Here is a 13118-nt window from a genome sequence, read left to right on the forward strand (position 1 = left end):
ATACTCTTTGTCATATTCCAAAGCAAAGAAGACTTGCAACGGATTTTGTTTATCGTGGTTCGAGCTTTCTCAGCACGCTTTAAAGCAAGATGGACACTCGTCTAGCATGGAACCATTTGTCATCCCATTAAAAAATATTATTACTTTTAGAAGATTGAGACAAACAAAAATATAACATTCCACAAAAAACAAATGAAGACTCGATCTCAAACGCTCCAACCTCGACACTTCTGCATCGACCTATAAAGGCTCGAGATTGAATATCATAAAAATGTCAAACGTGAAATATTGAAAAGAGAAACAAAACTCACATGATCAAGGAATTCGGTTGATAGGAAGTCCGGTTCGATGAGTTCAGATGCCAAGGCCGTGATGTTGCTCGTTAGGTTATGAAATGGCTTTCTCTCTTCCATCGCCATGTCCATCAGATTCCACAGCTCGATCAACAAAGTTGCGTGATTTCGAATCTTGTGGAATTGGAAAGATCAGCACACAAAAAAAAAGACAGAAAAAAAAAATTCCTCTTCAAAACAAAGCTACGAATTAATAAGCTACAGCTGTTACTTATGGAAGAAGGCAGAGGGGCCTTGGGAAGGGGACAGGGTAAATGGACAAGCAAGGGCAATTAGGATATTTACTGTTGGGTAGGAGATGACAGTTTGTGTGACTTTAGGGCTGAGTCAGCAAAGTTGTTAGAGGAAAGAATAAAAGAGAGACTGGATCAAGCACTTAATTCATATCACGAATCTTGAGGTCTTTAGAGCAGGAGTGAAGGCTTTCTCGTCCTCGATGCCATGTATTGCAACTGTAATGCACCAGAATATTAGAATATCAATAACTAACCTAAAAAACAAAAGTACAAGCTGAAAAATTGAAGAATTCTTGTTAATCCTGCTGAGCAACTGACTTGCTCATGTTAGAAGAAGAAAATATAGAATGACAAAACTCCTTTTCTAATGTACAAAAAAAGATCAATCTAGATGTTTCAATGAGATATAATGCAAGAACCAAATAAAGCTTCCACGGTGAATGTTTGAGAATATTAAAATGCCTACAAAGTATGAAAAGAAGAAACAAACATGAAATTCTTTTCACTTATTTTAGCCCTTTCAGCGTGATCTCTCTTTAGTTGTATAAAACATTTATGAATTTGAAACTTAACCAGAACCATTTATAATAATTTTTCCAATATCTGTTTCAATAATCAAATCTGTAAGACACGGTTCAAGGTAGAGATTGGAAATAATAGCATAAATCTAGACCTCCAATCACCTAAGAAACAAGGCAATTCATGCATAAATAAGACAAAAATTTAATAAAGTAAATGAAACAAAAAAATGGGTAAAACTGAATTATATAAATAATTGAAACACATATTGAGCTTGGGTAGAAGACAGTGGACAGTAAAAAAAAGGATTTTTTGTACTAGCCGTTTCAAATTTAGTATTTAGCAAAATAACCAAAGTTTCATAACTTAGTGAATTTTAGCCAATGTAAAAGTACTAATATACCCTTAACCCTTAATTATTTTCAAAATAATTAATCTAAATTTCCAAAATTTTAATCCACAACACAATTTGTATTAACCTACTATTCGATAAATCAGAAGAAAGAAAAGAAGAAGTAGATGTCAAAGAATTTAATCATACTATCAAAATATTTAATCCACTATTCAATAAACTAGAAGTAGAAAAAGAAGAAGAAAAAAACGTCAAAATATTTAATCATGCTTTCAAAAATTTAATCCACTATTCGATAACAATTACACTCAAAACCGAAAACGGAAGAAGAAGAAGAAGAAAATGCGTGTCAAAATATTTAATCATGCTTTCAAAAAATTTAATCTACTGTTCGATAACAAAAGCTCTAAAAACGAAAACGAAAGCAGAAGAAGAAGACAATGATGGTGGTTGTGATGACGATCGACAAACAGAGATCTAGAGATCACCACGCCCCAGCACTAAGAATTCCTCTCTCCGACCTAGATTTCCTTCCGAACTTCAACATCGTCATCGACGGCGCCAACGAGGTCGAACTTCTTTTAGGCTGAGTTCTACTGCGACGGCGATATAGATCCATGGAGATCGTGACGGAGATAGAAACCAAGTCGTCGGTGAGTGCTAATGCTTGAGATCGAGGATTGTTTAGGTCACAGATTCGTCGGAGATGAAAAGAGCCATCGAAGAAGATTAGGGCTGCTAATGGAGAAGATGAAGACGGCAATGAGGACGGTGATGGCGATCGACGAAGACGAGAACGCTGATCGATAGTGACGGTGAGTCAAATTAAGTTTTGGCAATCAGAACTTTTAAGATTTGTTGTTTGGTTGAATGGTTTGAGTGATTTGTTGTTAAATAACCCTTATTAACACTAACAGAGTAATCCATCTTCCTCTTAAATGGAAGAATTGATTCATAGTTGAACAAACAATTTCAACATCGACAAAAGCAAAGCTTTCAAAGAGGATAAATTTCATACTGCTGGAAATTGTGACTTGATTTCATATTAGAAAGATGAAGATTTGGCGGTACCTTCTATGACCTTGGACACGACGGCGACGACTGGGCGGGCCACCAACCGATGACATAGGGCGGCCGAGATTTTGCAAGAGAAATAGAAAGAGGGAATCAGAGAAACAACGAGAAAGCAGATTCAGAGAGAGACACCTTAAATAACTTAATTATGAATTACATATGCAAAATTTTGGCTCTCAAATGAAGAAGAAGAAAACTAAAATTTAACATAGGCATGAATTTAATAAAGCACTTTAGATATATCCACTGAAATTCAGAGGTACGACGTAGCTTCGGACGACGGTGCTCGCCGACGATACTTGGGCTCGGATAAAAATCTATTAGAAGAGCAATGACCGTGAAGGCCAACAAGATGGAGTGGTGGTTGGCTGTGATTGATTTCTTCTTTTACGTTCTCAAGCACACAACATGGTTTTGACGGTGGTGATATAGTCAGCTTCTTGATATATTGACAACACATGAGCTTACATGTAAGCACCCACTGAAACGAAATTTTATTGGCTGACCTTACGAACAGTAAATATTTCATTCTCACTTATAAAATAGTTATTATATTATATATATAAATAGATAAAGTGCATTTTAAAACTCGAGATATTCACATTTAGGGCAAGAGGTGTAAGCTGTTTGGAAACTGCCATCAACCCTAGTACCCTACGCTGTGCCCTTGGGGAAAAATAATGTTGCCCTAATTTTGTAAATTCTGGGAGGGAGAAAAAGAGGTCCGACTTTGGTAAAATAAATACAAATTGTCATCATCCATTGGTATAGACTTGATGTGTACAACTATTCTTAACTATCTTGACGTATGTATATAAGTTTTCAGGTAAACATTAAGCTGGTGTAAATGCAATACATTTCTCAATGTTATTTTAAAGAGTTTTGTCACCGAGTAAATCATAGAAACGTGTTTACAAATTTAGTAGTACCTTGGACTCTATTTGCCACGACCCAGCATCACCTTGTGGTGCTAAGCCCACGTAACCACCATTTCCACACATGACATCCTCAGAAACGAACCTTTCAATCAAATAATAGTTTTAGGACCTCAATACTATTATATACAAGTTTAAAGAATTAATGTATATGTATTCAAGGAAGAGACTATATACATACCAGTCCTTGACTAGTAATCTCCCACTGAGACAACCTCGCTCATCTATAGATGGATGATCCTTTTTTTTTTTTTTTTTTTGAGGGAAAGAAAGGAATTCATTAACCAGAAACCAGGGCACTAACATCCCTTTGAACAGCAGTTCTCAGCCACGCAGGGCAAAAACAGGAAGAAAAATCTGAAACCAGAAAATCAAGACGAGCTTTGGCCAAGCAGTTAGCCACCTCGTTGCACGATCTGGGAACCCACTGGCATTCCTTTGACAGCACCTGCGACTCCACCAAATCTCTGATGTCTGCGATGATCGGCCCTTGGACCCCGTTAAGGGATTTGCTGTTGACGAATTGAGTTGCCCGTAGGCAGTCGGACTCCATCGACGAGACACGCTATCCCTTGGCCTGGAGAAATTGGAGCCCAGCGTGAATGGCTCTGCACTCCGCTGTCAACACCGAGTCTACTCCTTCGATCAACGTAGCCGAAGCACCGACAACCTCGCCCCGATGGTCACGCACCACACAGCCCATCGCTCCGCGACCTGTCCGCTCCTCCCACGCAGCGTCGACGTTGAGTTTGAACTTGCCAGCCTCAGGTCCGAGCCAGGCCTTCTGTGTTGTTGATCTGACCTCTTGAGGCACCTCGTTTCTTCTAGCACACTCTTTGAAACTCGCAAACCAGCAGGCAACCTCATCAACCCACGCCCCCGGCGGCTTAACGTAATGCTCCGACAGCCTGAGGTTCCTGTCAGCCCAAGCCGCCCAGACAAGCCCGCAGAAAAACTCGAGATCTGCCTCAGCGAGCCCATCCAACGCGCGGAAGCAGAGCTCTTTGAAGGGGATCGCCCCCGTCTTCTCAGCCCAGCGCTGCAGCGACGAGCAACGCCACACCGCTTGCGCCCGCTCGCAACCCCACACCGCATGAAGATTGTCCTCCGGAAGTGCGCCGCAGAATTGGCAATAGGGCAAACACTCAACTCCACGCCCTCTTAGCGACCCGAAAGAGGGGAGAGCCTCAAACCAGGCCCGCCAGACCACGTGTTTGACTTTGGGCGGGATTTGGAGTCCCCACAACTTCTTCCACCATCGCGGTTCCATACTCGCCGAGCTTGACGGGCCCCCACGCATCTCGGATCTAGCAAGCCGATAGCCCGACTTGACCGTGTAGTTCCCATCCTCCTCAAAATGCCATACCAGCCGGTCTTTCCTGACCTCATGACTCAGGGGGATTTTCATAATTGCCTCGGCATCGTAGGGAGACATTAAGGCTGTAACAAGATCCCGGTTCCATCTCCCGTCACTAAAAAAATCCGCCACACGCCACGGATATCCGTCGACAACACCGAGAAGGCCCCGGCCCGTGGAATCCAGGGAGCCGCGAAAGCTCTTAGGTTCCCCTCACCGATTTGCCACCTAATCCCTCGCCGAAGCAGATCCCGCCCCCAACAAAGACTTTTGCACAGGTAGGAGAAATGACCCATACACTTTAACTCGAGAACTGAAGAGGACGGAAAGTACTTCGCCTTGAGCACCTTTGCCATAAGGCACTCCGGGTTCTGAATAATACGCCAAGTAAGCCGTCCCACAAGGGCCCGGTTAAAATCACCGAGGTCTCTGAAGCCGAGCCCCCCCTCCGCCTTAGCCTTAGCTATAAGCTCCCAGCGTTTCCAATGTATCTTCCTTTTGTCCTCCGTACCCCCCTACCAGAACCGAGCAATGATACCGTGAATGTCGTTGATGAGGGATATCGAGATTTTGAAGAGACTCATGATGTACGTCGGGATCGCCTGCACTACCGCTTTCACGAGAACTTCTCGTCCGCCTGCCGAGAAAATTTTAGCTCTCCACGCTCGCATCTGCTTGTGTATCCGGCTAGAGAGGCAACTGAAGACCGCCATCTTGTTCCTACCCACATGAGTCGGCATCCCGAGGTAGCTCTCAAGCTCCTCCACCACAGGAATATGAAGAATCGTAGAGAGGGTGACCGCCACATCCCCCGAGATATTCCGCGAGCAACACATCACTGACTTGTCTGTATTGCCCATCTGACCCGAACCTCTCTCATAGACCTCCAAGAGAAAGCGTATAGCAAGGCAGCTCGCTTCACTCGCCTTGCAGAAAAGGATGCTGTCGTCCGCGAAGAGGAGATGGGACACCGGAGGAGCTGCGGGCCGACACGCAAATCCTCTCAAAAGGTCGAGTCTCTCTTGACCGCGTATGAGGGCGGACAACCCTTCCGCGCATAAGAGAAACAAGTATGGGGAAAGAGGGCACCCTTGCCTAAGGCCCCTCTTTGGTACAACCGCTCCTCCACTTTTCTCATTGATGACGATTGAGAAGACCGGGGAGGAAATATAGTCGTACACAATCTTCACAATTCTCGGGCCGAACCCCATCCTCTTCAACATAGCGGTAATAAAACCCCACTCAACCCGGTCGTACGCCTTGCTCATGTCGAGCTTAAGAGCCAAAACTCCTTTTTTTCCTTTCGTACGCGACCGAATGAAGTGGAGAAGCTCGTAGGCTATCACGGCGTTATCCGTAATGAGCCGACCGGGGACAAAAGCACTTTGAGACTCCGAAATAATCGCCGGAAGGACCTCCTTGATTCGGTTTGCCACCACTTTTGTCACGATTTTGAGGGTAACATTGCAAAGACTTATTGGTCGAAAGTCTTTGACTCTCGTTGGGTTCTTGACTTTCGGGATAAGGACGATATTCGTAGCATTTCAAGCTCTAGCACTGCCCCCCATTGAGAATATTCAAGCACTCCCGTCTCACATCCGGGCCAACAATTTTCCAAAATTTTTGGAAAAAAATGGCGTGGAACCCATCGGGTCCCGGAGCTTTTCGTGGTCCCATGGAGAAAAAGGGCCTTATCCACCTCATCTTCAGAAAAAACCCCCTCCGAGAACTCTCGCTGCGCCGCCGAGAGCGTGCGCACGCCCTCACAAGTGATCATGCCGAACTCCTCCTCAGTCGCCCCATTCGACCCAAATATACCCCGGAAATACTCCTAAAAAACAGCTCGAACCTCTCGCTCCGACGTAACCCATACACCGGCCTCATTTAGAATTCCCCGGATGGTGTTTTGAGATTTCCTCCGCACAGCCCTCGAGTGGAAATAGGCCGAGTTCTTGTCCCCGCCTTTCAGCCAATCCACCTGGGCCCTTTGTTTCCAATAGTGTTCGTCAACCAAGATAAGGGATTCCAGCTCATGGCCCACCTGCTTCGAATCTCTGCTGGTAGCCGAGGAAAAAGGGGCCTTGTTAATCCGCTCGAGCCTTGCCGAGAGTTCGCGTATACGCCTTTCCCTGTGACCAAACGAAGAACGCGCCCAAGCTCTGAGTGCCTCTTTGCAGGCCGAGAGACCCTCAACGCAGCTCATCTCGCTCTGCCTCTCCATCTCGTTCGACCAGGCACCCTTAATAATTCGTTCACAGTTCTCGTCGGTCAGCCACCCCGGCTCGAAAGCCCATCGTTTCTGAGAGATCCCACTACCTGGAGACACCGGGGCCATATCATCCGTGCCCACAAAAAGAACCCTGTGATCGGACCCCCGAAAGTCGAGGACTTCCACAAAAGCGGCCGGGTACAGCCTCTTCCACGCCGGGTTCGCACACGCCCGGTCAAGCCTACATTGGACATTGTTGGCACCGCTCTGCATATTGTTCCAAGTAAGCATCTCCCCTTTGAAGCCCATGTCCACTAACCCACACTCTTCCAGCGCCTCAGCAAAATTCGCCATGTCACTAGCGCGTCGTCTCGTTCGGCTAACATGCTCGAAATCGAACAAAACCTCATTAAAGTCACCCGCACACAGCCAATGACTATCGTCCCCACTGTGGATCCGCCTCAGGAGCTCCCACGAGAGATGACGTGCTGCCTCTTTTGCTTCGCCGTAGAACCCGGTGAATCTAGACATAGACCCCTGATCATCACAAATCCTTGCGTCGATGTGCCCCTTGCTGTAGCTCCAGACAGCCACGTCGATATTGTCATTCCACAGCAAGTGTAAGCCCCTGCTCAACCCCACTGCATGAACACCAAAGCCATTAGTAAAACCAAGCCTCCATTTCAATCTATCAACCCGAGCTCCTTTTAATTTCGTTTCCGAAAGAAAAAGGAGATCCGGTCTCCGCTCACGAATCAGTCTTCGTAAGCGGCCCATCGCCCGAGGATTGCAAAGTCCTCGGACGTTCCAAGCTATGATTTTCATGGCGCCCGGTCGGCCCGCCTCTGGCAAGCCGCCGATATCGAGTGGGTTACATCAAAACATTTCTCTCCGCTTGGGCCTCGTGCTGAACCTGCCTCTGGCGTTCCGATCCCCTCACACTCCGCCTTTCCGTCCCGTCAACAGCGACCGCTGCCAAGGCCAGACCCGGGACACGATTTCGCCGCTGTTCACCACCATTGTCTCCATCGGACTCCGCCCTGCGACGTTTGGCTCTTCCCTTCAGACTCGGGGATCCCGATCGAGCGCCACCGTCAATTAGCTCTCCTTGGGCGCCAATTCCTGGCACCAGTCTCGCAGGACTGGTCGAGTGAGACACTGACCCCCCAGGGATGTGTAACACTGGCCCCCCCGGGATGGGCTTGGCCTTCGCAGAGCCCAACCCAAGTTCTCCCTCCGGTCTCATCTGAAGAGGATCAAAGTTGGGCTTTGGGGAGGGAGAGCCCAACAACAGACTCTTTTCATTTTGTCCAGGCCCACATGCTTTATTCACCTCATTCTGCTTAGAAAACAGCGTGACCTGTCCCTCCACGTCAAAAGAGGCAAGACCAGAGCTCTCTTTCTCCAATCTTCGCCTGGTATGGCCGAAAATAGCATTACCCCGTCGTTTCGTGGCTGTCAACTTTTCATGTACCAGCAGAGTCTCCTTGGCAGGTTTCTCTGGTTTAGGGAAGCACGATTCCCTCTGCACGTCCTCCGAGGCGTTGACTTCTACACTCTCCTTTGCCCTAGAGTCCTTGATCGGGGCGTGAGCTCCACCTCCCTCGCCTTCCGTCGGCAAAAATTTCCTGGTAATCTCGCGCCCTCCATTTGAGTAACAGTTCTCTGTCTTGGAGCTTGCGCTGATCCATTCCCCAAACATTGGCACGACGTCGAAGCCTTCTTTGTCTATGAGCGTGTCCTCTTCCTTCGCGCATTCTTGCACCCCGTTGCCAAGCAAACCACACCGGTAACAGAACGACCCAATGTTCTCGTACTTGGCTTGGATCCAAGCAGATTTCTGATTCCCCTTGTCAAGAAAGAAACCCGCCTGGAGAGGCTTGGATACCTGTACTTCCACCCTGAATCTCGCAAAGGCTGCATATCGGGCATCCCGGCCTGTCTTGCAATCGATCGCCTTCCCGAACAAACCTGTAATACGCGTTAAGGTTTGCTCCGATATCATTGCCGGTGGTAACCCTGTCAGTCGAACCCAGAAGGGACAGCCGCTGAACTGAACCTTCTCCAAAGAAAGATGTTCCGGCCAGCTCTCGAGAAGGAGTTGGGCTCCCCGAATGGTCCATGGCCGCCTATTGAGAACAGCGTCCCTGTCCTTCCTGGTTTTGAACAGGAATTTGAAGATCCCAGGCTTTAGTTCCGAGAGCGTCCAATGTTCTGCCTTATCCCACACTCTGTTCAAGACAGCCAAGAGAGTATTCCGGCTCATACTCTTTGTCGAGAGAATCTTCCCAAGCAGTACGGAGCTTTCGCCACCACTCCCTTCATCCGACGGCCCACCAGGATCCAAGCCGAAATCAGCAGCGCAGAAGGACGTGGTCTCAGCCACCCCCACCTCCTTTGCCAATGTGTTCGATTCCATAGAGACGGGTAACCTACCACCGGGGAGACCTCCGGAGTAGCACAAGAGGAAAAATCACAAAGATTCACACCGAGTAGCCGGTAAAAACCAGTTCTTGGGAAGGTTTTACAGAGAGTCAACAGTACGGAGAGAAAACCCCACTTGTACGGTCATCAATTAATTCCCCATTATTATAGATGGATGGTCCTTGGAAGCCGAGAAACTGTAAAAACAGCTGATATATGAAGCCAAATAAGCGAATGTGTTTATTACCTAAAAACAACGAAACACATGACTAGAAGACAAGGGCAATGGCTTCGCTAAACTTTTCTATGGTCGAGATTCCTAGAATTAAGCACAATCTTTTGGTTCTCTCTCTTTATTAATCACGCTCACGTAATAATATCGCTAAATCTCCCGAGAGCATCTAACAACTTATGTTAATACCGGATTTTCATCTCTCGATCTCAAATCCTAAAAATACGACAAACATTACATTCAAGAGCATACACACGACTCCGTAGCAGCTTAACTATCTCTACTCTATAGGATGTACTACAGTTCACTTGCACGATTATTTACTCTCTCTCGAGCAACTAAATAATCTTGAAAATCATGTATAAGGTCGCAAATCTCACGCACGCATTAAGCAGAGAATTAAATAAACTAAGAGATGATAAACACGAAAAATACTTCAATTAAATAAACATGAATCCACACTCTCGGAGATTAGTTCATGAAGACGAGAGTTACAAACGAGGAAAATAAATAAACAAAACTCATAACAATTAAACCAAAGAAAAAAAAATAATGAATGGGAGTTCCAAGGATAAAGATAAGAAAGAAAAATGCTGAATCGCGGGGTGAACAACGATGAATGATGGTCTTCTTTTTCCGCTTTCATCTTCTCTTCCAACTATTCAAACAAGATTATAAGCTTAAAATAAAACCTAACTTATGATTTTTAGACTTCTAATTGGTATATAAATTATAGGTAATTTTCAGAGCAATTGGAGCCTTTGGATTTGATCCGACAGGTCGAAAACAAAGGAAAATCGCGATTTTTAAAGTGCTGTCAGCAGACTACGTGCGGCGCGCACAACACATCACTCTGCGGCATGCATAAGTTGTACGTGGCGTGCCCTACTGCGCGCTGAAGATACGCATTGCGAGCGAAGTGTCATGTTATTTTCGTTGGATTGAGCACGGCGCGCTGCCTCTTGAATGTTGTAATATCCCATTTTGATTTGTTTTGATGCCCCGATAACTCTGGAACGTCATGAGATGCTCAATGAACATCGTTAACACCATTTTGTCTCTCAAACCTGTCAATCACTGAAAAAAAACACTTAAAGCAATCGAAAACACTTGAGAACTCATGATATTCTCGCCGAAGAGTATGCGTTTAGCACGTATAAAAGGCGCATATCAAAAGCTTCATCGAGGTGTAAGAAGAATCATAGTGACAGTCAGCTCAAAGCTGAGTAGAGATCGACCGAGAATCCGCGTAAAATTGAAGGTATTATATCCGAGTACTCCTATGATATTTTTTTTTTCCTCATCTTACATGTATTTTGCTGACATTGAGGCTGAAGTACAGTGTGTGGATCTGGCCGTATCACATAATGACAATTCATTTCTTTCGAGCCAGCTTACATAGGCCTTTCTTTGGGATTGATCATTCTAAGGCGCTGGTGCAGCGGTAGACTCGAATTCTTCCAAACCTATTGATTCAATTTCAGAAAACCAGTGTTTAGGGCTCCAAAAGAATTCAAAGAGAGAATTTCGTTTTGGCATGTTTCAAAATATCATTGTCTGCTTACAACTTTGGAAAAAAAAGCTTATATAGGCTGCGTTTGGCATAGTTTTATTTTTTAAAAAAGTGATTTTAAAATAGCTGTACGAAAAAACAGTTGTTTTAAAAAATTGATGAGTGTTTGGTAAACTATTGTAAAATAGCTGTAGCTATTAACAAAAGCTGATTTAGTGTTTGGTAAAATATATATTAATCTTTATAAGTAATAACTATTTATATAAAATGTAATTAATAATAATAAGATATTTTTTAGTATATAAAAAATATATCAAAGTGGGTGTCTATAGAATGTAAAAAATAAATTATAAATTTTGGTGACGTCAAAAAAATTATTTGATAAAAGCATATAAAGATAATTAGAATTAAAAGTTAGTGTAAGAGAAAATAAAAGTTAAGAGATAACTACAAACAAAAAACTAAAGTTACGTATAAAAGCTACAAATTGTAGCTTTTAGTTTTTTTAGTTAAAATATTCAAAAACAATTTTTAGCTTTTAGAAAAAGCAATTTTACCAAACACTTGAATATGATTTAACTTTTAGAAAAACTTAAAATCAAGCTTAATAAGCTGAGCCAAACATAGCCATAGTCTATTAAAAATAAACCCTAAAAGCAAAACGAAGACTGCAACAGAACGACAAAGGAACGAAAGGGAAAATAGCGAAACACAAAAAAAAAAAACGACGCAGTCATTTTCGAAGCTGTCGAATCCGGTCCCAGAATCGATTTCGGGCCTGTAACTCGTGAGTATTTGTAGTTTTCGTTTTGGGCTTCGATTTGATAAATTATGGGCTTCAATCTGACACCTGAGGCTTAAGTTATGTTTTTTCAAAGCTGGGCCCTGCGCGAGCTGCGGGAAAGCTGATCGAAACGCTCAAGCAAGGTGAGGGCGTGCTCTTGGGCCGGGTCTTCGTGTTGGGCCGCATCAGGCGCCTAGGAAGGATGGCCACTAAGGCTTTTTTTTTTTTTTTTTTTTTTTTTTTTTTCAGCGGTATTGAAGTACAGTGGGAAGCAGAGTTACATCGCTTTGTTTGGATTTTCTTAATGATGGGAAAAGCTTGGCAATCTCTAAACGAATACAGTTATCGTTCTCCTTCCAAAATTTGTCCTACCCAAGCATGTATGCTTCCACCCGATCAACTTATGTTATGCGGTATTCAAGGCTAATTTATAGTGTATCGCGAATAGGTTTAGGGTGACAATGTCGGATGCCATTTCGGAGAACCAAAGCGCATTCGTGGGCGGAAGGCGAATCTTCAATAACATCATAATTAGATACGAGGCCTGCATACAATGCATTGTGGTCGTTTTGGCAATGGAAAATGTGGGGCGCTTAAGCTATATATGTTCAAAGCCTACAATCGAGCGAATTGAATTTCTTAATTAATAAGGCGATCATGCTTGGGAGGTGGAGGTCCATATCACTCCGCATCGAGGGCATTGCTTGGGAGATCCGCTCTCCTTATTCCTTTTTTTTTCCTTTTGTTTGGAAGGTTTTTAAGCGTTGTTTCAAAGAGGGGTGACCTTGGGAACTATCACAGGGGTGAAGTTTGGTAATCCGGGGATCCTAGTCTCCCGACGTTTTTTTCGCGGATAGTAGGTTTTTTTTTTTTTTTTTTTTTTTTCAAACCACACCTAACAAAGGCATTGAAGTGAAGAAGTGTCTTGAACATTACACGAGGGTCTCAGACCAATTGATTATTACGATAAATTGGAAGTGTGGTTTGGCAAGAAATCCAAGCGGAACGAGAGAGTTATAAGGCAGCGGCTAGATCTATTGGGGTCTCGATCACCACCCATGGGCTTGAAATATATTTGGGGCTTAATTTTTTTGGTTTATCAATGAGAGGGTGTGGAAACAATTCAAATA

At 44.3% G+C, this 13118-nt stretch overlaps 1 protein-coding gene across 1 annotated transcript; it reads right to left on the reverse strand.

The window, feature by feature from the left end:
- Positions 1–4903: 4903 nt before the first annotated feature.
- On the reverse strand, positions 4904–9454 carry LOC149381822 (uncharacterized). Its single transcript, XM_089601433.1, has 4 exons — positions 7911–9454; positions 6676–7663; positions 5438–6334; positions 4904–5341 (listed from the first exon to the last, which is right to left on the reverse strand). Exons 1-4 carry the CDS (start codon positions 9452–9454, stop codon positions 4904–4906), a joined length of 3867 nt encoding a protein of 1288 aa, XP_089457559.1.
- Between the last annotated feature and the right edge of the window lie 3664 nt (positions 9455–13118).

The sequence above is a fragment of the Urtica dioica genome, chromosome 11, assembly GCF_054948205.1.
Source record: "Urtica dioica subsp. dioica isolate 48M chromosome 11, U.dioica_male_clone48M_v1_H2, whole genome shotgun sequence".
NCBI classification, from domain to species: domain Eukaryota; kingdom Viridiplantae; phylum Streptophyta; class Magnoliopsida; order Rosales; family Urticaceae; genus Urtica; species Urtica dioica.

Coding starts and splice junctions, on each gene's coding strand:
- LOC149381822 (XM_089601433.1), bottom strand. CDS start 9,454: ATGGAATCGAACACATTGGCAAAGGAGGTGGGGGTGGCTGAGACCACG. Junction 7,664..7,910: donor GCGGAGAGAAATGTTTTGAT/GTAACCCACTCG, acceptor GGGGTTGAGCAG/GGGCTTACACTTGCTGTGGA. Junction 5,342..5,437: donor GAGAAGTTCTCGTGAAAGCG/GTAGTGCAGGCG, acceptor CGGTTCTGGTAG/GGGGGTACGGAGGACAAAAG.